The sequence below is a fragment of the Schistocerca gregaria genome, chromosome 6 (assembly GCF_023897955.1).
Source record: "Schistocerca gregaria isolate iqSchGreg1 chromosome 6, iqSchGreg1.2, whole genome shotgun sequence".
Lineage (NCBI taxonomy): Eukaryota > Metazoa > Arthropoda > Insecta > Orthoptera > Acrididae > Schistocerca > Schistocerca gregaria.
The window spans coordinates 230020207-230046312 of NC_064925.1; the positions used below are offsets into that span (position 1 = coordinate 230020207).

The window sequence follows — 26106 nt, forward strand, 5'->3', positions numbered from 1 at the left end:
GTAGCTGCAGATTTAGTGGACAGTACTGTAGCAAACTTCACTGTTGTTAAGATTCAGTGTAGAACATGGCTCTTTTTTTCTTCTTTGTGCATACTATTTCAGACATCGTTTGCATTTGTTCAAAAAAGTTATTTGCTATTAATTTCCCTTTGGAAACAAAATGTTGTGAACCGGAAACGTTTTACAAGTATGTCCATTATCAAACGACAACCATGTATGACGGACGTTTTCTTATCAAAATCTCAGTTAGTGAGACCGAAGTAAATCTAGAGAGACGAAAGTTTGTGACAAACGTTTCTCTGAGTACGGATAAAGAGAGACTCATAAAATTGGACAACTGTGTACTTATAACTGTGTGTCATATACAAACATCAGATTAGCCCATGTTTCTGACAGACCAATGTAACTATATTTTCCTACAAGAGACGAGAATTTAATCTGGAAACTCAACTCGCATTTGTCGATTATGGAAACCCATTTGGCAGAATACACAGAGACAAGCTATGGAAAATAATGGAAAAAAGAGGAATCCTTAGACATCTCATTTAAGCCGCAAAAAGCATCTATACGAACGTCAGAATTAGAAATGATATGGGTAAAGAGCTAACACTTGAACTACAAATCATCAGGGAGTAAAATAGTGTGTGGTGTGTCACTAACACTATTTGGTATCTATATAAACGAACATGATCAGTAAATGGAAAGGAGATAGAACACCATAAGACATAAATATTCGAAGGAATAAAAATATTAACACGATGTGATTGTCAGATGATTAAGTTACCATACGAGACAGTGAAAATAAATTAAATGCCATTACATAAACTAAATGAGATAAGTGCAAGCTATACTCTGACTATATCTATAAATACAACTAAAATCATGGCTTTTTTTACGTAGTCACCAGTATGATCGAGGGAAATCATCAAAAATAAACAAATAAAACTGGTAGCCCATTTCAAGTATTTAGGTTGTGACATCGCATATGATCAAGATTTGGATACACAGAAATAAAGTAATAATACCGGCACAATAAGATCACTTAATGGTAAGAAAGTGTAGAGAGAACTGAATTTTTATACAGTCATGGGAATATCTATTTTATTAATTCCTACTTTATTATATGTTGCAGAAAGTTGATGCTTAGAAAAAAAAAACCATTTACGGCGTTTAGCAGCATCCGAAATTAAATTTCTAAGGTCTGTGAAAGGCTGCGCTAGGGGAGACAAAATGAGAAAGGAAATAGTAAGGAAAGAATTAGGAATCCAGCCAATAACCCAAAAGCCAAGTCAACACAAAGAAAAATGGAGAGACATTTACATCCTATGCCAGTACAAAGGCTTCCTAAACTAGTAATGGATTGTAAACCATGGACCAAGAGAAGACCGAGGGTGAGATGGTGAGACCGGAACACGGTCTAGGCGTAATCTTCTGGAGACAGCAGGAGAAGGACATATAATTCTAGCCGGCACGGGTATTGCTTCCCTTGTCTGCAAAGTTAGTGACCGTTTTCGTCATGAAACGTGGATTTTATAAACTCTTAAAGGTAGTCGAAATGTACTGAGGTATGTAATAAGACAATTTTGCAAGTAGAATTTCTTCATTACAGCTGAATGACCACTAAATTATTCTTATTGTACTTGGTTTAATCGAAGTATTTTTATTTTCGCTGTGCAATATCTTGTTAACGGCAAGTTGTTAGGCCTTCTCAAAGATAAGAACAATGCTCCGAGGGTAGTCGATAACATTCAGCGGAATAAACTTTTTGTGACGAGGTTGAGAGATCCCAAATGTCGTGTCGGATCGACCACCGACTGCATGAAACATTCAGAGTTCCTTCGTGGGATTCGGCAGCTTCGCAGACACAAGGTTATCGAAATATTGAGGAAGAGAGTATCACGCAAAGAAGACTGTCTCTCCTTGGGCTCTTCTCTGCATTCTGTATCCGGTCACCTAACAGTTGCGTCGGATTTTGGTACCATGTCATTATTTCTGCTATCTCTTTCACAATTTTACATTACTTTCGTATTTGCCTCTTTTATCTATGTGTTTCGCATCAAATGGGTGACGCATTCCTATTAAATTCCACTGTTGCGGGATTGGTGATAAGTATATGCTTTTCCTAACTTTGTCTTCAGCATCTGGCAAGACTTTTGTTCATAGGTATTTTCCATTTTTCCAATTCTCTGTTTTATTCCCACGTAGCCTTTTTATTTCTTCAGCTTTTTTTTGCATATTTCCTATTTTTCCTTTGTTGAAAGATCTCTAAGTTTACTAGTTTATTCTTAAAATAGTTTATTTTTGGGTATTTCTGGTAATTTGATATTTCGTTACTCATTTCTGAAATTCATGGTATTGGTAAGTTGTTATTCAGAAATACACGAATACTTAGTTTGTTACTTTTCTCTCTCTGCGCTCATTCTTTCGAGAGATTCATATATTTTTTGTATGTTTCTGATTCCAGTCATCTGCTGTTTTGAAAGGTGTATTGGCTGAATATGAAGTGGCAATTACGAAAATGATAGAAGATCTGAATACAGTATACTTAGAGCATGAAACATAGTTTATCGCCTCGTAAGAGTGGTGGTGCTGCAGTAACATTATAAAGCGAGCACGAACATAATCTGTGGAGGCAGAGAGCTTTATCTCAGCATGCGGCATCTCCATGAACCCATGTACCCAATCAGATGCTGTCCTCTGGGCATATAAGTGGAAGCCTAGCCCCTTCACGACAGACAGTTCCTGACCACGATAATAGAGGCAATCATCGTGATTTTGGGATTTTATCCGAATTTGTCACAGCAAGTTAACGGTAGAGTTTTTATCCAAGTGGATCTAACTGCAGTCTTTTCGGCGCTGGTGTTTATAGATTTAGTAACATTACTTACTACTTGAGCAACTGTATAATGTTTAATTGACAAGATAACAACGCAATTCTTTATTTATGTGCACAAAGCAGCAGAATATATGTAATTTGAGCACTTTACACCAGCGCCACGACCACAGAAATTACCTACATCTAGCTGTAAATGCGAAGTGCCTTTGAACACAGACAGCCTTCAGTGGATCTAATGGTAGCTGATGACCGAATAGAAGTTCTGGAAATCTTTAAAGAGAGGTTGGTTGCAATATTAACACAAAGCATCACCTGTAGAAGTAATTCGCTATTGTTATTGTGATAGCCAGAAGAAATGTATGATGTATGACGAAGCTATGCACGCTAATCTACCCTGTACAAACCTCTTCATCTCTGCATTACTATTTCAACCTACATAAATTTGAGTCTGCTTACTTTTTTTAAGTCTTGGTCTTCCCCTAAAATTTTTACTTTTAACACTTCCTTCCAAACTGATGATTTCTGGGTTGCTTCAGAATATGTTCTGTGAACCGATAACTTTTTCACAATCCTATATATGCAAGTTTTAAAGAAAGTCAGCTGGTATCTAACACTACATATCCAACAACAAAATATTGATAGTTAAATAATAATTTATTTTATTTCTCTTAGGCCACAAAAGATGCCTAACACAATTAAGTGGAACATGTTCTGTAGAAAACGATGATGAAAATCACACGCAATTTTGGAAACGTGGTCCTGTCTTGAGCAAACACAACTTCTTCTTCAACACCCATACATGTTTCTTTGAAGTTTGACCACCGCCAATGAGTTCATTTTATCTTTTGTCAAATTTCACGTAAAAACGTCTGCATGGTGATATATATATGCATGTTCGATTCTGGTATTTATATTCATAAGAATAATCCTGATTCACTGAAGAAGACAAGCTGCAGCAAATATCAGCTGCACCGTAAATGACAGACAGCTACACGGACATGACTACACGATATTAACGTATATATTTTGTTACCAGTATACTGAATACAGGTACCATAATCCCAAAGATGTATATATTATCACGCAAACTGTTTTATATGTGATTTGAGAGAAAATGATATGAACTCACTCTTGATGGTGACACTGCACCGAAAAAAGTAAAGGTGTTGAACAATTTGCGATCGCTCAATGTAGGAGAGAGTGTTGTACATTAGAATCTCTTTAAGACTTTCGCTTTTAGCCAGAGCTATAATAGAAGTACTAAGAAAAACCATTTGCAAGTTGAATACATTTTAAAATAGAAGCTATGTCCAGTTTCTAGTCAGGTAAGTTGTTAAGACATTTAAGAAAGTCAGTTCTTTTGGAAATATCGCATGTTCCTTAGTAGGAGCTTTACTTCCAGGGATATTTATCACTGATGAATTAATGGTATGAATAGCTTTACTGTATTGTAGAACAATTAAATGCGTGGAAGTAATATCTACAGACGCTGTACAAGACACAGTCTCATATTTTCACAACAAGAAAATTGGTTATGGTGGTTTCAGGCGAGCATTCCTTCATGTGATTCTAAAATCGGACACTAGATTGAAGCATCGACCAATAAATATCTTCAAGGTGCAACACTCTCCTCTCTCTCTCTCTCTCTCTCTCTCTCCCTCTCTCTGTCAATTTATTGACTTGGGGATGGGGGTGCCCATAAAATCATTTCAACAGTGGAAAGAAGATACGACGGTGTGTTTCACAATTTAGAACATTCACAATTTGTGAGTCATACCTTGGTACGAAGTTAAACAGGCTTAAGACTTGTCTGTGATTCTAGGTAGGTAATTTTCGTGTCAGTAATGATGATACGAAGATAAGAACAACATAACATCTGTCACCGTGCAGTGGCGATCTCTGACCTGGCCGGTAATCGAAACAGCCCTCCTTGGTAACTATCTATATTTGAAAGCAAACAAGGACAATGGGAGCTTCAACCACAAAATGAGTAGAGTAAACTGATTGATCTGATGAAATTATATTTCCCTTGAGACACACAAGTCGGTTTTATATTCGATAAGGATAGAAGCTGAAGCAATAAATTAAAATTTAGGCCTTTGCCAGGACTTGAACCGAGGCTTCCAGCTTATAAGGCAGATGTGCTAACAACTACAAAACCGCACTGTGTCTACTACAGCTGAAAGTACAACCGTTGTCCAATGACCTCCCAAAGAGCAACTTCACACCTTCAGCCCATTTTCCTTTTCTTAAACCGAAGCGCTCCAATGTTGGAATAGCACGCCCGTTTTGTACGAAATGCCGGAATCCTGCCTGTAGCTCAGGCGTGGATGAACTGAAGTTTCTGTTAGTCAGGCACCACACGATCTGAGCCCGTGGACCGGTAGCAGCTACAGGGCTATGGCGCCGTAGTGGCTATCAACTCTGCCTTACAAGTAAGGGCCCAGGTTCAAGTCCTGGCCGTGGCACAAATTTCAATTCATTGCTTCAGCTTCTTTCCTTGTCGCAGCATACATTAAGTTACATATGACGCATATCATTTATTCATACGTAAATGATGATTGTAATTGACAGTATTTAGGTGTGGGAGTGAGGTGGTATGGAACAGGCTCCTGTGCACGTTGGACGCACCTGTTGGCTGGGTAGGCGGACGCAAGGAAACCACCGGGCACCTGCGTGACCAGGTAGCCCCAGAAGAACGAAGAGTCCACGGCGCTCTCAACGGCCACCGTCCAGTTGAACACCGCCATCTGCCAACAGCAAACCGACACCTCAGCAAAGCGCCTCAGAACGAGCTACGCTACACATCTGTCACATAACTACACTGTCATAATCTAGACTACGGGCCATTAAAATTGCTACAGCAAGAAGAAATGCAGATGATAAACGTGTATTCACTGGACAAATATATTATACTAGAACTGAAATGTGATTATATTTTCACGCAATTTGGGTGTATAGATCCTGAGAAATCAGTACACAGAACAACCACCTCTCGCCGTAATAACGACCTTGGTACGCCTGGGCATTGAATCAGACAAAGCTTGGATGGCGTGTACAGGTACAGCTGCCCATGCAGCTTCAACACGATACCACAGTTCTTCAAGGGTAGTGACTGGCGTATTGTGACGAGCCAGTTGCTCGGTCGCCATTGACCATACGTTTTCAATTGGTGAGAGATCTGGAGAATGTGCTTGCCAGGGTAGCAGTCGAACATTTTCTGTATCCAGAAAAGCACGTACAGGACCTGCAATATGCGGTCGTGCATTATCCTGCTGAAATGTAGGGTTTCGCAGGGATCGAATGAAGGGCAGAGCCACGGGTCTAACACATATGAAATGTACGGTGCACTGTTCAAAGTGCCGACAAAGCGAACAAGAGGTGACCGAGACGTGTAACCAATGGCACCCCATACCATCACGCCGGGTGATACGCCAGTATGGCGATGATGAATACACGCTTCCAAAGTGCGTTCACCGCGATGTCGCCAAACACGGATGCGACCATCATGATGCTGTAAACAGAACCTGGATTCATCCGATAAAATGACGTTTCGCCATTCGTGCGCCCAGGTTCGTCGTTTAGTACACCATAACCGGCGCTCCTGTCTGTGATGCAGTGTCAAGGGTAACGACAGCCGTGTCTCCGAGCTGATAGTCCATGCTGCTGCAAACGTCGTTGAACTGTTCGTGCAGACGGTTGTTGTCTTGCAAATGTCCCCATCTGTTGACTCAGGGATCAAGACGTAGTTGCACGATCCGTTACAGCCATGCGAATAAGATGCCTGTCATCTCGACTGCTAGTGATACGAGGCCGTTGGGATGCAGCACGGCGTTCCGTATTACCCTCCTGAACCCACCGATTCCATATTCTGTTAACAGTCATTGGATCTCGACCAACACGCGCAGCAATGTCGCGATATGATAAACCGCAATCGCGATAGGCTACAATCCAACCTTTGTCAAAGTGGGAAACGTGATGGTACGCATTTCTCCTCCTTACACGAGGCATCATAACAACGTTTCACCAGGCAACGCCGGTCAACTGCTGTTTGTGTATGAGAAGTCAGTTGGAAACCTTCCTCATGTCATCACGTTTTAGGTGTCGCCGCCGGCGCCAACCTTGTGTGAATGCTCTGAAAAGCTCATCATTTGCGTATCAGAGCATCTTCTTCCTGTCGGTTAAATTTCGCGTCTGTAGCACGTCATCTTCATGGTGTAGTATTTTTAATGGCCAGTAGTGTAGTTAAAATTACTTGCCAGTTGACGTAATGCAAAACAACCTTTTCCTTTACTTTAAAGAATCATTAAATATATGTAGAGACTTCACCTTGTTCTACTCAGTTACATAATTTCAAGAAATTGTATTGCAGAGATTAGTTTCAGAACCCTACGATGCTGTTTGCATATCTTTGGTATTTATAATGTAAAACAAGCTAAACAGGCTACAGTACTTCTTCTCTCGTGACAAAATTTATATCCTGTTGATTCTTTGACTGCTTCTTCGTTGGTAATATATTGTAAATGTCGCTCATGGAAGTGTTTTTTAATAATTACTTAATTAATTGTGTAGAGGTTTTTATACACTAGTCATATTTGAAATACTTAGTCTTATAGATCGCCAACTAATCAAACCTATCAGTTATTTTATAGGAGGCCGATTTCAATAGGGCTGTGGTCTCCATTGTTCAATGACAAGACCATCTGAGCTGCCTGCCGGTTCTTTTGTTGAATGTTTTGCCTCAGAGAAAGAAACTATCGTCGTTGAGGTGAAGTACAATAATTTAATTTTCGTTCTTTTCTTACACTTTCGCGATATTTCACGGTCAAACAGTCAATGGTGGACGAGCTGTTCTCGGCATTTCAGTGTGGAACCGCGCTGCTGCTGCGGTCGCAGTTTCGAATCCTGCCTCGGGCACGGATGTGTGTCATGTGCTTAGGTTAGTTAGATTTAAGTACTTCTAAGTGTAGGGGACTGATGACGTCAGAAGTTAAGTCCCATAGTGCTTAGAGCCATTTGAACCAAACAGTCAATGAACAACGACGGAAGCCACCCACAACGCATGGACCTGAACATCCAGCAATGGAAGAGAAGGAATGAATGTTAATTTAGATTGTAATACGTAAGATTTTTTATCAGCAATTTTTATTCTACCTATGTAAAACTAGTAGGACGGCCTACAGAGAAGAACGTGGAATGTAATTTCCTGCTTCTAGGCAATGTTTCCAGGGAGATGAATTTGTGTTCCTCGGTGGCACAAATCGTGGGTTGTAATTTATCCTGCGTCATTGTAGGCCTGCTTTTACCATGTTAAGATACATGGAACGGTACAGCATTTGTTCTGCTTATTGCTGGCCTTAAAACATTTTGATATGGGTAATTCTTGCTCTTATTATTGTTGGCGATTTTAAAATAATTTTTTGTTATTACTTTGTATAATTTGCCTCTTGTGGTTTTTAAATCTTGTTATTGGCTTTAAACAATTTTGTGATGTTAGTGCTCATTGGCGCTCTTAAATCATTATCTTTGTATCATTCAATTTACTTGGTGATGCTTTTAAATAATTTACGTCAATTTTCATTAGCGCCTTTAAAATATTTTAATTTTTTTAAATATAGATTTTATTTGTTGATGCCTTTATAATATTGTGAATGTAATTGCTTATTGGGGTCGGTGAACTATATTCGGTGCCTTACAATTCAGTGATTATATGACTTTAACGAATGTGCTCAATTTACCTTGGTCTGTCTTATGAATATTATTGTTTGTGAAACATTTATTGCCAGCTTTCCTGCTGGGTCTGGGTTCAGGCGTTTACTACTCCCGGATCCTCGCACCACTACTCATTTCATGTTCTGTTTGTTAGCAACACCTCACCTTAATCAAAATGATGGCCAATATTTCGCAGTAATATTCGGCACTCTAGTATTTTGCTCATTAGGGTACACTGCGGAAATGTATCGCGCGTCCTCCGGAAGTTGAGGATCACGGCATTAACCTGTACGCCGTTATTTACTGCCGTATATAAACTACATAAGCGTGTTCTTGATCGTAAGATTGGCTCGGCGTACAATCGCAATCGTTCTACCCCACTGTCAGGACGCCACATCCATCACGAGTTGCTAACCCCCTTTTTGCCGGTCCGCCGTTGAACGAAAAGCGCATCAGCAGCGCGCCCGGCCGACAAAAGGCGCATTCAGCCGGCGGCCGCCGCTCGCCGTCTAATTGCGCGTCGAAGCGTGAGCGCGCGCCACGCGGCCGGAAATGGAGAAACAGGGCGGCTGCCGGAAGCGTGACGTCACGCACAGTGAATGGCGCCATCAGCACGCGGGGGTTCCCCGGCTTCCGCGAGGTGCGGGCTTAATGGTCAGGAGAGTGTCGCTGCCGCTAGGACTACCCCGTGTGTGTAGAGGGCGCTAGAGTGGGGGAGAGGGACTCTAGCAAATATATTTGGCAATATTTTGACTCGAAGATGTGTACTTGCTCATCAGTCGAACTTTCCTCGACAAAATACCGTCAGGTCCGAATCGCTAATAAATACGAGACTAATAACGCAGACCGAGCGAGGTGGCGCAATGGTTATTACACTAGACTCGTATTTGGGAAGACGACGGTTTAATCTTGCCTCCTGCCATCCTGATTTAGGGTTTCTGCGGTTTACCTAAATCGCCCCAGGCAAATGCCGGCATGGTTCCTTTCAAAGGGCATGGCCGCCTTCTTTCCCCATCCTTCCCTAATCCGAAGAGACCGATGACCTTGCTGTTTGGTCTCCTCCCCCAAACAACCCCCCACTCTCGCCCCCCTGTCACGGGAAAAGCCATTAATAACGTATTAACTGTTGTTAACCCACAGTGTAGAAAAGAGGAAGAAACTAAAATTTGAATTCGGTAAGAAAGCCAGTAGAATTTGAGGAAGTAGCAAAGGCTGTTACCTCTGCCATAGTGACCTCATGTCAAGACAACTGCACAATCACCAGGAAGTCAACAAATGATGGAATAACAAATTGGAAACGCAAAGAAAACAGGTACGGAGACTGTTTAATATTGCGAGACGCAAAGGACAATGGGCTAAATATCGTGAGGACCTTGTCAGTTACAACCTTGCAATAAGACAAGCAAAAGAGACATTCGGCTGCACAAGCCAGACTTCACAAGTTTCTCACTAGAGTATCAACTAATCCAGGAGGTACGTTTAGGAAGGAGGATGGGGAATATACAAAAACAGCACATGAGACGCTGGAGTTGCTCCTCGAACTCACGTTCCTCAATATGCTCTGCCGGATAACATAGACTAGTATGTGACCTCAGAGAGACAACGGTTCTCAAACACCCGAAGAGAGGAGGGTGTGAACTTCAACAAAATCCAGTGGGCGGTGAGAACATTCCAGCCATTCAAGTCACCTGGCACATATGGAATTTTTCCAGCTCTCCTGCAACAGACAGGAGGAAAGCTTATAAGAAAACTATGCAAACTATTTAGGGTTAGCTTAGCAGTACGAATCATTCCCAATGTTTGGAGTGCAGTGAAGGTTGTCTTCATTTCAAAGCTAGGGAGAATTGATCATACCAAGGCCAAGGATATGAGACCAATAAGTCTGTCCTACTTCATTCTCAAAACACTGGAAAAACTGTTTAATGTACACGTTGGGGAGAGGAGTCTATGTAGGGCTCCTCTACATCTGAACCAACACGCATATCAACCAAGCAAATCATGTGAAACAGCCCTCCACCAACTCGCTGGGAAGAAATAGCCCTCTGCATCTTCCTGGATATCGAGGGGGCCTTTAGTAACACGACCTTAAATTCCATGGTAAGGGCAGCAGAGGTGTATGATCTGGGGACCACTACATATAGGTGGACCAGAGCCATGCTTAGTGGAAGGAAGGTAGAGGCTACCATGATAAATGAAATGATGGTAATTAAGACCACTAGAGGCTGCCCACAAGGAGGAGTTTTGTCTCCTCTATTGTGGAATCTAGTGGTGAACGAACTCATTGAGGAACTAAATTCCAGACAATGCTTCTGCCAAGGATGCGCAGATGACCCTGTCATAGTAATACTTGGCAAATTCACTGACACAGTCAGGAATATGGTACAAGGAGGGTTGGACATTGTGCAAAAATGGTACATTAAACAGAGTCTAAGAGTTAATCCTAAGAAGACTGTAGTTGTGCCACTTAAGAAGAGACATATTCAGCATGTAAGTTGGAATCTAAAGCTCTTTGATGAAACTCTACCTGTGGAGGGGACAGTGAAATATCTAGGGGTAACCTTGGATGAGAAGCTAACTTGGACCCCTCATATTAAGAGTATCTGATCCAAGGCAAAAAGCTCTTTAGTGAGTACGAGGGGGCCTTGTGGCAAAAACTGGGGCGTAAGCCCCAGGGGTATGCACTGGATATACACCACAGTGGTTAGACTTGATTTCCTATGGGGCAGTAGTGTGGTGGAAGAAGGTAGAACAGCGGGTTGCTGCTAAAGAGCTTGCTAAGGTACAGAGATTGGCCTGCTTAGCCATAACGGGCAGAATTAGCAGCACACCAGCCGCTGTAATGGAAGCCATGCTGGACATGCCTCCACTTCAAGTTAGGGTTAAGATGGAGGCAGCAGATGGGGCATACAGACTTAAAACTGCCCAAAACTGGGTCTCATTCGGATATCCAGAATCACACACTAACATAGTGAGTGAGGTAAATATAGGTATGGCTGGGGAAATGCCCGCTGACTATATAATAACTCCTAACTACTTCGACAAGCCTTACAACATAATAATTGGAAGTAGGGAGCAGTGGGAGAAACCAGTTCGACACCATACGGGGGACATCGTTTGGTTCACCGATGGGTCGAAAACAGATCAAGGTGTTGGGGCAGGGTTGTATGGGGTTCAGCCAAGACTGGAGAGCAGCATCGCTCTAGGGAAACTGGCCTCTGTATTCCAAGCCGAAATTACTGCAATCATGGCATTTGTGGAGCAGAATATGAGTTGGTGCTACAATGATCATAGCATCTACATCTATTCAGACAGCCAGGCAGCCATGAAATCATTGGCAGCTCCTGCAACAAGATCTAAGATTGTTGCAGATTGCCACAGGGCTCTGGTGGAGTTATGGGGAACCTATAGGGTAAACCTAGTGTGAGTCTCTGGCCACTCAGGTATATGTGGCAATGAGCAAGCCGATAGATTGGCTAGGATGGGGGCAACATTTATTGGACCGGAACCTGTCCTGACAATCACCAAGGCTATGATCAAATTAGAACTACAGAACTGGATTAGGAAACAGCACGTAAGATATTGGACCAAGGTCCATAAACAAAAACATGATAAGGTAATGATGCACAAGCCATGTTTTAAAAGAAGCTCTGTAATCCTGGGATTGAACCGGAAAGAGATCAAACTCATGACTGGACTGATAACCGGCCATGTGAACTTCAAAAAACACCTACACACAGTGGGTATAATGGAAGAGGACCCTAATGTAGGATCTGTGATGAGGGTGAAGAAACTGCATCACAACTAATCTTTGAATGCATGGCACTAGAGAGTAAAAGATACAGAACTTCGGGACAACTGAAGAAATTGTGTCTAACAAAAAACTGGTAGAGGGACTCCTTGCACTACTCAAGGGCACTGGTTGGCTTTACTAGATACACAGGGAGCGATACCGCACAGTAAACCTAGTTTCGGTGCGGGCAGTGGCGGGTTAGACCTCAGCTGTTTTAGCTCTCCTGTTAAAATCAAATCAAATCAACACCTGGTGTCTGATACAATGAATTAAGAAATAAATTTTATTAGTCTGAAGATGACTCGTGAATAAGCTCAAACTAGTAATCAATAGGTGATTACAGTGATATATATCTAGTGTTTTTAACAACACATTTGTTCACTATTTGCGCTGTCAAGGAGAGAAAGTCAGTGCCTCAGGTACTACGCGGCGCAAAATTTTAGCTCCTCGAAAAAGGCAGTTTAAAAAGGCGGGTATTCCTGCCGTGGTCGTGAGTGTAATTTAGCGGGATGCCACGGAATTTCCGAGGGCGGACGAACGGAACGTTTCTCAGTCTGGTGAAGTCTACGTTCATCGCTTCTGCCCTTAACAGTGTGGCAACACGTTCTGTTCGAAGCACTCCAACAAACAATGGCATATGCAGTTTACATTTCAGCGTGTCAGCGTGAACGGACTGGTTCGCTGGAACAACGCCCGGTGTATGTCAGCGAATCACCGCGCCGTGGCGCCACTCTCGGTCTCTTGTGATTGTGCTCTGTGCGCTGGAGAGGCCTGTGTGGGGTGAGCGATTGGGGGAGGGGGGGGGGGGGAGGAGGAGGGAGGCGGTGTTTTCGGCGGAAGTGCTGCTCTCCGCTGCTCGAGCCCTCTGCCGGAGGCGCGTCGCTAGGAAACGGGCCGGCATCGCCAGCGGGAAGGAACAGGGCCGCGGGCAGGGGTGGAAGAAGAGGGTGGCGGCATTTGTAATTCTGATTCTATTCATCTGCAGCACTCCGGCCTCTGCCAAACGGACTCCACTTCCGGTTAAAAGGCAAAAAGCGTGCGATGAAAGGGAAATCCTTCTCCGACTTCTCTCTCCTCCCACAGATGGCCCGCGAGGAGGAGGGCGCGTGTATACATATCTATAAAAAATAGGGGGGGGGGGACTGGAAGAAAAGGGAAGGGAAGAACGGGGAGGGGACCCGATAGCGACACAGAAAGCAATACTCAGAAAATTGGTATATGGATCGCGAACTGAACAATAGAGACTGTGAGGGCGGCAGAGTTTTATGCAGCAGAGAGAGAATGCTCCCAGCATAGGTGCAAAAATTGTAATCGATACTGACGTTAGAGCCAAAATATTACGAATGAAACAATCTAACATCAACGGATAGAACTGGGATCACCAAATAACTGAAGAAAAAAAAAAAAAAAACAACGGAAATACAGTGACGATGAGACAAACACGTTTACATCGAAAATCGTAGAACAAGCGAGACTACTACCGTATTTAAGGAACTATTACCCTGTGTAACTAGCGCATTACTGTGTTTCTATAAGGGACGCTCAAAGACTGCGCGGGTATATAAGCACAGGCATGTGGGTAAGAGACTGGTGAGGCATTCGTGACTTTCCGACGTGCGTGCGGTAAATGCGGAAACGTTAACTATGGTGACTTTATTACCAAATGCGTCCAAAGAGGATCAACGTGTTGTTATTTTGTTCTTGGTTGCTTGAGAAGAAAGACCAGTAGATATCCATCGGAGAATGAAGAATGTGTATGGGGCAGCACGTCTCTCGGGTATCACCGTTGCGGAATGCTTCTGCTTCATGATAACGCAAGTCCCATGTCGCAAATGTCGTAACGCTCAAGCTGAGCCGACTCAAGTGGGGACACACGCAAAATCGCCCTAAAACGCTGATCTCTCTCCATGTGATTATTACGCCAACGGTCCCTTAAGAAAGGCCTTGGAAGAGTGACGATTCCTGTCGGTCGAGGGTGTGCAATAGGTGTGACGGACTTCTTCACGCAGCAGGACGCAGATTTTTAGCAAAAAGGTATCTTCAACCTTTTGCGTCGATGGGCTAATTGCCTCAATGCCGACGGCGATTTTACCTTACTGAAGAAAACGATTCTGGACTGTACAATCTTAGAACAGAAACATTTTGATCGCCCATTATGGGTTGAAATACGTCTTGACGCCGTGGCAAATTTCACCAATATTAATTAAATAAGCTGCAACGGATGAATAGACTACCAAGTATCATGTGTAAGAAAAGAGTCAGATGCTGCAAATTAAGTTCTGAGCTAGCGATGGGCGGCATCAAACAGCAGCGTGTTGAGTTCACACAGGCCTACATTCTTTGCTTTCCATTGCTCAAAACATTTCAACATAAAATACCCCTCGAGGTTGCACTGGAATTCTGTTGGTTTTCCCTGTTGGTGGAGCACCAGTTGTCTATGATAAACAGTTTGTCCATTTTCCAATAAGATTATCCATATTAACAATTCTACTGAAATCGTAAGGATGAAAAATTCTCGAAGTCTAGATCACAAAAACATTTTGTTGTGATTCCTAGTTTCAGCTACAGATGAGTAATCTTTGTATCATAAAAACAGTCTTGATTTGTATAGTTGCCACAGCGGCATAACACATTGTCACAACATTTTGAGTGACAACATTCATACAGAATGTTGTATTCTTCAGTCCTAAAACTGGTTTGATGCACCTCTACATGCTACTTTATCATATGCAAACCTCTTCAAGTCCAAATAACTACTGCAGTCTACATCCTTCTGAATCTGCTTACTGTATTCATCTCTTGGTCTCCCTCTACTATTTTTAGCCCTACAGTTCTCTCCAACACTAATTTAGTGATCCCTTGATGTCTCAGAATGTGCCCTTTCGATCAATCCCTTCATTTGGTGAAGTTGTGCCACAAATTCCTTCTCTCCCTGATTCTGTTCAGTATCACTTCATTAGTTACGTGATCTACCCACATAAATTTCAACATTCTTCTGTACCACCACATTTCAGAAGCTTCTAATCTCTTTTTGGTTGGTTCAAATGGCTCTGAGCGCTATGGGACTCAACTGCTGTGGTCATTAGTCCTCTAGAACTTAGAACTACTTAAACCTAACTAACCTAAGGACATCACACACATCCATGCCCGAGACAGGATTCGAACCTGCGACCGTAGCAGTCGCACGGTTCCGGACTGCGCGCCTAGAACCACGGCAATCTCTTTTTGTCTAAACAGTTTATCGTCCACGTTTCACTTTCATACATGGCTGTACTCCACACAAATACTTTCAGAAAAGCTTCTTAACACTTGAAACTATGTTCGATATTAACAAATTTCTCTTTTTCAAAAATCTTTTCTTGTCATTGCGAATCTACATTTTATATTCTCTGTGCCTCGGTCATCATCAATTCACCACTTCACCATTAAGAGGCTTTCTTGTCTCCTGTCTTGTAAAGTTGTCTCATGGTCCCAAATGGTCATATCCTAATCCGAATGTTGTGGCTCCATACAAGTTTATCATCGACAGTCAATAATGGAATGCTAAGCGAGAAATTCTAATCGCTTCTTTTATGAAGGTCTCGAAGTAATGGGATGCTACCGTGTTTCTAATAAAAAAAATGGAATAAACAGTAGTTGGAGCCTGTCAAACAGTAATAGCTGAATGTAAGTACACGGATTAAAGTCATTACATATCGAGCACTAGTCTAAGTTCTTAAAGTTATCTCCATACGAATTGAATGATACTCTGGAGTCGCACACTGGTGAATACGCACACAAATGTTTTCCGTGCCACTTTTAACCGAAAACATACTCAGTCCACTGGACTTACATGGAGCCTGTCCCGAAGAGAGACAGAAGATTTTCTAGTGAATTGCTAATTTACTTCAAGCGATAACCAGTAGATGACTCAACATTCTTTTTACAACTGTAATAAAAATGTTGAACCGTCAGTTCGTCTAGGCGGCCACTGCATACCTTTCGTTTTCACGATGGTGTTACACCTTTGATCTCCTGTATTGGGATGATTTATCGTGCATTCTGCCGTGTTGTAAATTGGACTATTGACCTCTTGACTGCTGAACATTTTTATCACCATTGGACAAAGAATATTGAGTCATTGCTTGGTTATCATTTGAACTAAATTATGGAATAAATGTGTATCCCTGTAGATGTGAGCCAGCCGGGGTGGCGAAGCGGTTCTAGGCACTACAGTCTGGAACCGCCCGACCGCTACGGTCGCAGGTTCGAATCCTGCCTCGGGCATGGTTGTGTGTGACGTCCTTAGATTAGTTAGGTTTAAGTAGTTCTGAGTTCTAGGGGACTGATGACCTCAGAAGTCCTACAGTGATCAGAGCCTGTAGATGTGAATCTAACGCCACGAAACTAGATGAATCATAAGTATATAGCAACAGCTGAGGCGGCCTTTTCACCATGGCCTAATGCGTCATGTCAAGCGGCAAAGCAAACACAGCCACATCGCCTTCACCACTGTGAGCAATCCAGCAATGCGTGAGTTCATAGTTTAGGTTGCGATGAACATCGATGCTCCAATGAGAGGTTTCCCCGACTTGTTAGAAGAAGAAATTGTGGGATCAATCAGTCAGCAGTGGAAACAACAACAACAACTACAGCATGTCAGCTAAGTGCTGTTCGTCTCATCTTGCCACTGAAGAGAAACGCCCTATGCAGCTTCGTCTGTGGCAGTGCGAACTTCATTTTAGCGCCACATGAGGATTTTCAGCACACTACACTCCCACATTGTGGCGACTAACTTCCGCAGACAACTGGAAGGTTGCTTCGTCGCTGAATATCAGCTTGGAGGCGAAATGTGCACCCTCGAGTGCCTCTTAGATTATGATGTAAACTGAAGGCAGCGGCCGTAATTGTTACACTAGCTTTAGGTGATACTGTCTGAAACGTAACCGCCATCGCAAAATATTCCACACAATTTTCTGTATTCTTCCAAGTTCGTAGCTTGGGCTGACCATTGATTTTGCCTCTGGCACATTTGTTCGACCGTTAGTTTCCTGTCTGCCGAAACAACTAGCATCCCTAAATGGTCTTTCTACTTGGCGGTACTTTTCCATAATTCTGTATGAATGCACGATGCACTGTTTTTACACAAAAACATCTCGCATATTCCAAGATACAAAAATTCTGTTCTAGCTATATTGCCGTTTTGTCCAAGCACTGCATTTGTAACGCTAATTGGCGGGCACAGCGCAAATTCTGTGAGTTTACGTACCTACTGGTGCTTCAGTCATACATATAAATGTAATTCTTCGGAAGATAGACCTATAGAATGTCGAAGACGAATGAATCATTTACAAACAATGTCCAGTAACATTTTTGTGACCAACTGCAAATTCCTCAATAATCATGTTTTGCAGCATGGCCCGCTTCGAGACGTGCAAGAAGTGAGTCAGTGAGGTTTGAAAGGTAAAGACAGGAATGTGAATCCATGACGACTCTAGTGCCACGGCGAGCTACGCTAGGTTCCTTGGCTGAGAATCCGTGGCGCTAAAAGTTCGATCGAGTTGGTCCAATAGATTTTTCGACTGGGCTCAAATACACGTAATGGCTAGGGCAGTACGTAAAATAATTCTGGTGCTCTCCGAACCACGCACGTATCTCTGCGAGATGTGTGACACGTTGCATTGTCCAGGTGGTAGATGTCATCGTGCTGAAGAAAAACAAACTGTATGTAGGAATGGACATGGTCCCTAAGGTGGATGCATACTTTTGTTGACCCATTGTGCCTTCCCAGGATGAAGAAATCACCAAGGAAATGCCAGGCAAAGATTCCCCAGAACATAACGCTCCTTCCTCCGCCCCCTTCCGACGACTGTTACAGGGCAGTACACGCTAACAGCCATCTGTCCTACAGAGCACAAAACGTGATTCATTTGAAAAGGCCATCTGTGGCCACTCTGTGGGCGTACAATTGCAGTTTAGGCGTGGAAATTCCAGCCTTCATCGCATGGGTGCACGAACTAGGTGCCTGCTGCGGACGTCCATACGCAGCAACTTTCGGTGAATACTCGTTGAGGATACACTCCTTGTAGCCCCTTGGTTCATCTTGGTGGTCAGTTGCTCAGCGGTTATATGTCTATTCACCCGTACACATCTCCGCAGCCATCGTTCACCCCTGTCACCTATGGTCCATGGTGCACCACCCAGTTGTCTCGGTGCCGTTTCGGATAGCGCAATTCGACACGCACGGCATACTTTAATCATGGAGGCACGCGAACAGTCTACAGACTTATCCGTTTGGGAAATTCTTCCACCCATGGCCCGAAATCCAGTCATCATTGTCTTTTGGGCGTCAGATAAATCGCTGCGTTTCCGCTTTACGGTAACGACTGCACTGTTATCCGCGTCCTCCCGACACGCTTCATATTCCCTCCACTGCTAGTGCTGCCATCTCCCGTCTGTGAATAGTTATTGCACGTCGACGTTGAACATAGGTGATGATCAATTAATATGACTGGACCGTGTAGTAGCCCTGTGCTATGAGCGTTTGCAGGAAATGATCAATTGAACTGCTTTTATTTCGTTAATCATGTCCGATGTTTTAGGAAAGACGGAAAATATGGTGTTCGTGATTTAATAATCGAAAAACTGCAGCACTTCGTTATTTTTTCATGCTTAGCACAAGGCGTTTCGAGAATTTGTCATCATTTTCAAATGAATTTGTTTACGTGAATTTATATGCTTTAATGACAGAAAGGCCTGGAAGAGCAGTTGAACGCAATGGACAGTGTCTTCAAAGGAGGGTATAAGATGAAAATCAACAAAAGCAAAGCGAGGATAGTGAAATGTATTTGAATTAAATCAGGTGATGCTGAGGAAATTAGATAAGGAAATGAGACACTTGAAGTAGTTGATGAGTTATGATATTTGGGGAGTAAAATAACTGATGATGGTCGAAGAAGAGAGGATATAAAATGTAGACTGGCTATGGCAAAGAAAGCGTTTCTGGAGAAGAGAAATTTAACATCGAGTATAGATTTAAGTGTCAAGAAGTCGTTTCTGAAAGTATTTGTATGGAGTGTAGCCAAGTATGGAAGTGAAACATGGGCAATAGTTTAGACGAGAAGATAATACAAGGTTTCGAAATGTGCTGCTACTGAAGAATGCTGAAGATTACATGGGTAGATCATGTAACGAATGAGGCAGTACTGAATAGATTTGGGGAGAAGAGGTATTTGTGCCATTACTACATCAGAGGAAGAGATCGGCTCGGAGGACACCTTCCGACGCATCACGTGATCACCAATTTAGTATTGGAGGGAAGTATGGAGGGTACAAATCGTAGAGGGAGGCCAAGAGATGAATACACTAAGGTGATTCAGAAGGATGTAGGTTGCAGTAGGTACTGGGAGATCAAGAAGCTTGCACAGGATATAGTAGCATGGAGGGTTGCATCAAACCAGTCTTTCGACTGAAGACCACAACAACAACACTATAAAACAAAAAGATTTATAGAAATAAGGGAATCTGTGGCACAACTTGACTAGAAGAAGGGATCGGTTGGTAGGACATGTTGTGAGGCATCAAGGGATCACCAATTTAGTATTGGAGGACAGTGTAGAGGGTAAAAATCGTAGAGGGAGATGAATACACTAAGCAGATTGAGAAGGATGTAGGTTGTAGTAGTTACTTGGAGATGGAGAAGCTCGCACAAGGTAGAGTAGCATGGAGTGCTGCATCAAACCAGCCTCTGAACTGAAGACCACAACAACAGCCATGTTAGAAATGGTAATTTTGTTTGTGTACTTACATTTATTGTGCGTCCTCCATTATCCAGTATGTCACTCACAGGCGAATAGTCACTAACGATGTTTGTTTTAGTCGTACGTTTTGATTACTAAAACAAAAAGTGAAAGTGGTGATTTGCGAGTTTGTGACATTGTATGTAATGGAGGAGGCACAATACTTGTAAGCAGAAAAAAGTAAAATAAAGTTTCTGAGATTTTCAAAGAAAAGTACCATAACATTTGTTTGGCCGGATTTTCCGATTGCAGTATAACCTCGAAACGACATCTTTAGTGCAAAAGAGGTAGAAAATTGCACATGCGAACTTCGTTAAAATATTCACTTGAAAATGGCAATAAATACTCGAAGTGTGTTGTGCTACTCATGAGAAATAAGTAACTGGTGCCGTTTTTTATTATTTGTATGATGTGATGCCCTTATTTTACTCTGGAGTCTATGGTGGAGAGATCTGAACGTTATAATTTCGTGTGTGTGTGGGAGGGTGGTTTGCAGTTCTCGAAATCGTGAGTTACCCGGCAGCCGTTACTAGGGCGCTGTGGGACGGTGCTCTGATTTTTGAAGTGTTGCGAGTACCAAGTCGATCGTGAGTGATCATCAGTGATAAATTTACTTGTTTTCCGATTTTTTAATATTTTATTTTTATTTATAGTTTTATTTTTTACTGGACGGAGCGTTTGATAACGATGAGGCGATCTTACCGAAGTGGAAACTTGTGTGTGTGAGTGTCTTCTTTCGGCCTTTTAACTTTATTAGACTGTTATACCAGTTTTGCTTACGGAGGAAGTACTATTGCAAACAAACTGTAGACGTTGTAGCAATTGTTTGTGGTGCTGATTTCCCAATTCGGTTGCGAACTCTGCGACGTGGGCTAAAGCGAGGCTAGTGACGTTCGTTTACAGTGATGGTACATGTGTAGCGGGAAATACAAGAAATTAGGGTCAACCAATAAACGTGGAAGTGTACGGAGCAATACGTCCCGTAATTTGTCTCGTGCACTGCACGGCGCTAGTGGACGAGGAGCTGCGCGAATTTTGTAGCGTCCCAGCGAGGACAACACTGCGAGAACTGAAAGGGAGAATGTGCCAACCCAGACATTTTTCCTCGTGGCGAGCAATGAGGTTAATGAGATGCTGTATCAGTTTTATGGCAGAAGCAAAACTTAGGGGATGCCTTATTGGATTAAGGTATATGGAGTTGATGATGATGATAATGATTGAGTTGTGGGGCGCTCAACTGTGCGGTCATCAGCACCTGTACAAGTCCATATTTTTTCACAAGCCAGTTTTTTTATACAATCCAATCTAGCTACTGTCACGAATGGCAGTGATGAAATGATGAGAACAACGCAAACATCCAGTCAAGGGAAAAAAAAATACCTAACCCGGCCGGGAATCGAACCCGGGACGCTGTGATCCAGAGGAGGCAACGCTAGCCACTAAACAACGATATGAGGGCGCATGTGGAGTTGAACTCCATATTTGCTGAGATTTGTGTTATAACGTACGTGCTATGAACGTAAGCTACTTCAAAGCACCATCACAATGAGGATCTATTAAAAACGTTTTTGATACGATTTGTTGCAATAAAAAAGGCGGGAAACTGCATATCAGTAATTAAAGTCATCTCGTATTTGATGTTTTTGGTATTATTGCTTTCGTGATAGGTATGTAAGTCTCAATTTCATTATGACAGCACACTAAAGATTTAGCAAAAGTGCGCAGCGGTCGGCACAGTTTGTGACAGTTAAACTTCAAAAATGACATCACTGCTTAAGGCGTTCAGACATTTGTGTACACGGTATACCATAAGTAAGACGCTTTCAGCATGCTGAAACTGGAGCGTAATTTTGATAGAGTTGTGAACTACGGACGTTAAGGTCCGCTACCTGTATTTTTTTCAAGTTATGTTTCCTAAAAGATTATGAGTGTTTCTTATTAATTTACCAGGAATGTGATCTGCAGCACTTGGTGTTATTTAATATAAATGAGAGCGCTCTCCCTCCTAGACAGTGTTTGTTCAATTTTGTGAATGTTCCAGGGAACGTGGATGGACGAACTGCAAGACTGCAGTTTACGCTTATGCCTGATTCCCTCGCTTTTCTGTACTCTCTATGCGACAAAGACAACAACGTGGTTATTATGTGGTAATGGGAATAAATGTGTGTCTTAACAGACACAATCTAGGAAGAGCAGTGTTTATACAGGTTGAATCCGTAGTGATGATACAAGCTTTCAGAAATTTTGGGGAAGGGTAAGTGTATTAGTTTGACGTAAGAGCCGCTAGTTCGGAAACGACCGAGTAGAAAGGTATAAGCGAAAATTTATTCAAATTCTGCCTTAGCTTCGTGCAGCGCTCAAACTAAGGCCCCAACTTCCGAACTCCCATGAAGACTTGCGGAATTCCCTATGAATTCTCCACAGTACTCTCAGACAGTTTCCCCTGTTGATGGCGCGCTTAACTTTGTGCCATAGAGATCGAAAATCCGAAGTATACGATATTGTATCAATGAATTACATTTATCTACACAAGTTTCACAAACTGCTACATTTACAACAGCTGTTCGAAACGGGGTTCGCCAGCAGCAATGCCGGCATGGTTTCGCAGCACAATTTTTTGTACTCGTTGTATTATCCCCAATGTACATTGAACAGTGTCGCAGGCAGCGAGAATTCTTGACGGCTATCTCTGCCTATCCATTTATTAAGGAATGTCTGATCATCTTCAGTGGTCGGAGTTAGTTTTGCATGTCATACTTTCTTTTCCCTGGCCCCCATCCAGATTCCTTCTAGTCCCACACTTTTTCCTCGCAGTGAGACGTTAGAGTTTCAAGTTTGGTTGAAATTTAGTCAAGGGTATCAGAGTTATGAGTTACATGTGATACTCGTTCTTACTTCCACACCACTTTTTTAAACGTGAGCAAACAATCGGAAAACAAGGAGTGCAAAATTTTTCGATATGTGGATACAATGAAATATGAAATGAGATAAACATATAGACTACACGAACAGGAAACTGACCAAAATATGTTTGGTAATAAGGTTATTAAGAAACCTATACCTTATGATAATATCAGGACCATGTATTTGACAGATATTCACTCAATATTACAATATGATGTAATATTTTGGGAAAATATGGAGCAAACCCGAGATCATTTAGATTACAGGAGATGGTTTTTAGACTATTGGAAGGGACAGATTGAAGATCATCAAGCAAGCCACTATTTAAGAAAAATTTAATGCTACCACTTTCATGGTTATACATGTTGGAAAGAGTAATTATTATAAAAATTAAAATCAAACAGTAGCAGTCCGTGGATCTCCAGTAATGAATCTTTACACAGCTACCACACACGACACATAAATAATGTACATATACAAACGACAAATATAGCACTTTTGCACAAAGGTATATCCTATCCCAGCATCAAACTGTATAATGCATTACCGAAATCCATGAAAATACTAACGGACAGAAACAATTTTAAATCAACATTTGGTAAAGCATTGCTTCTATACATTAAGAAAGCAACTGGAAAAATAAATCTGCAGTATCAACTATTACTGTTTTTGTAAAGCATGTAGACTAACAAAATATAGTGTAAACTGATGTGTGTAAATATTTCAAGGTGTGTGTATAGTAATTCAGAAATGGTCCATATCTTTTGTACACTGTGCTATCCTACATTCAGAGGACCAATAATTAAAAAAGTAGATCGTTCTAAAACTGTGGAATCGGCACTAAAATACTTCATTCTTGGGTATTTGTACGACATTCCCTTCTCCCTCTCTTACCTGCCCCTTAAACTTAATAGGAACTGAGACGTAGCAATTTGGAAACTCTCTATCTGTTATGCCTTCTACTCCAATGAATAACCATTTTTTTCCTGACTTTTAATTCTATTTTAATGTAGTTGTGCATGAAATATGTAATAAGTTTCTGAATGTTTCCATGTGTTATTTATGCGAAGTTCAACTTAAATTTATTATTCACTTGGTTGAACTGAAATTGCTGAGTTCACCGACGCAATTAATTTTAGTAGAACTTTGATTGATTAAAAGTTATGGCTAACTGAAAGTACTGCTACAACAAGCAATGGGAAATCATTTTCATCTAACCGGAAGACTCTGAAGTATTGTCACCATTCATACGAAAACAGTCAGCCCACTGCTTTTGAGAGCGTACTTTAAACTAAATTAAATTAATTAACTTACGAGATGGATGACACTGAAACTTATGACATGCATATTTTTCCATTCCCAATTTTGATTATGTGTTAGATTCCGAAATTTGACACTGTACTTCCGTTCCCACATTTTTCCCAGTTGAATGACACCCCTCACTAATTGATTAAGCTACTAATTAAGAATATAGATAAGTTAACGTCATGTAAAATAATTTTCGAGGTGGATGTCACACCCGTATATAGGGTATTTCCAACAAGGAACCATAAGAAGGTTTTAAAGACTTTTATAATTTACTGACCTTCAACATTTTTCATAAACCATGTCAAGTCTTACAGTTCATTTAAATCAGCAAGATCTAACCTTGTCGATTATCAAAACATTACGTGGTTTCTGAGATTGATAAATATTTGTATGTCAGTCCTTAAATACGTAATCCAACCACAAAATCTCCAGTCTTCGGAGTCCAGTAGTAACGTTAACATACGGTGTCAAAGTAAGCACCGGAAAATAACCAGGTAACATCTATGTCTAATTTACTATTTAGAGCCCACAGGCAACAACTGTGTTGCTTAAACTTAATCGTGACAATCCCGGTGCGCTGTCTAATACATATCTCCACCTCGGATCGAGTAAAGAAACTGAGCTTGGATCATACCTGTTTCACTCACTAGTAAAAAACAGCAACCGTGAAGTAACCGCGTCTCATCTACGCATCTTAAAATCTCAGGCGCTACAGTAATAGCGCAACATCCAAACGTAATTGTGCCACTAATCTACTGAATTGATATTTTGATTATGTTGTCGTCTTCCTACGTGAGCATGAAGTGTGCACTGTGTTTATTTCGATGATGTATTGCCACTGTGTAAAGTTTTCAAATTGGAAATTTTTGATAAATTCTGTGGGACCTGACTGTTGAGGTCATCGGTCCCTAGGCTAACACACTACCTAGTATAACATAAAAGAACTTACGCTAAGGACAACACACACACCCATGCCCGAGGTAGCACTTGAACCTCCGAGGAGTGGAGCAGCGCGAACGGTAGCAAGGCGCCGTAGAACGCACAGCTACCAAGCGCGGCTATCGAGTTTTCACTGTGACATTTAACGAACAATGTGTCACTGAATTACTTGTTACCGGATTATCATCATGTGGATTCTCTTTACCTATGAAAACTGTGCACTGTGCATCTGGAACTGACCATCAAAATCTTCAAAGCGCAAATGAAGTAGGAAGGAGCCATTTAAATTTAACTATTGTGTAGCGCACGTCATTTGGCATTATCCTTTCTGAAACCAGTTAACAACAAATTATTTCATGCAATCAAGATACGAGACATGAAGAAATGTGGAAACGAGTGCTGTTCAGACAAGGGAAACGTCACAGTAAGTCTTACTCCAGCATTATATTTCTCAATGTAATACGTCAAAGATAGATAGATAGAGAGAGACAGACAGAGAGAGGGTTAGCATTATTTTACTAGAATTTGAGCAAATGTATGCGTTAGTTAAATAGACTTTTACTCAGAAATGGAATAAGATTGTATTCAGAAGAAATTACGGGTATAAAAGTGATGTAATTACTTACCCCGTGTATTTTTTTCAATTTCGCCATTCCCATGTTACATCTCATGCCGAAGGAGATGATAAAACCTGTACACATAAAGAGGTCAAAGCTAATACAGGTTAGCATCTGAAATGAACATGTAGCACTAAAGTAATACATACAAGCAACAACACATGCAAAGATGAGTAATCTTAACAGCAGCCGACAGTATTGTCCAACTTGTTGCTGAAAGCA

At 41.7% G+C, this 26106-nt stretch overlaps 1 protein-coding gene across 1 annotated transcript in view; it reads right to left on the reverse strand.

The window, feature by feature from the left end:
• Nucleotides 1-26106, reverse strand: part of LOC126278974 (vesicular glutamate transporter 1) — an 885812-nt gene that overhangs the window by 129822 nt on the left and 729884 nt on the right. The window contains exons 5-6 of the mRNA XM_049979269.1: nucleotides 25894-25958; nucleotides 5468-5586 (exon numbers count right to left, since the gene is read on the reverse strand). Of these exons, the coding sequence (XP_049835226.1) occupies nucleotides 5468-5586; nucleotides 25894-25958 (184 nt within the window). The remainder of the gene's footprint in view (nucleotides 1-5467; nucleotides 5587-25893; nucleotides 25959-26106) is intronic.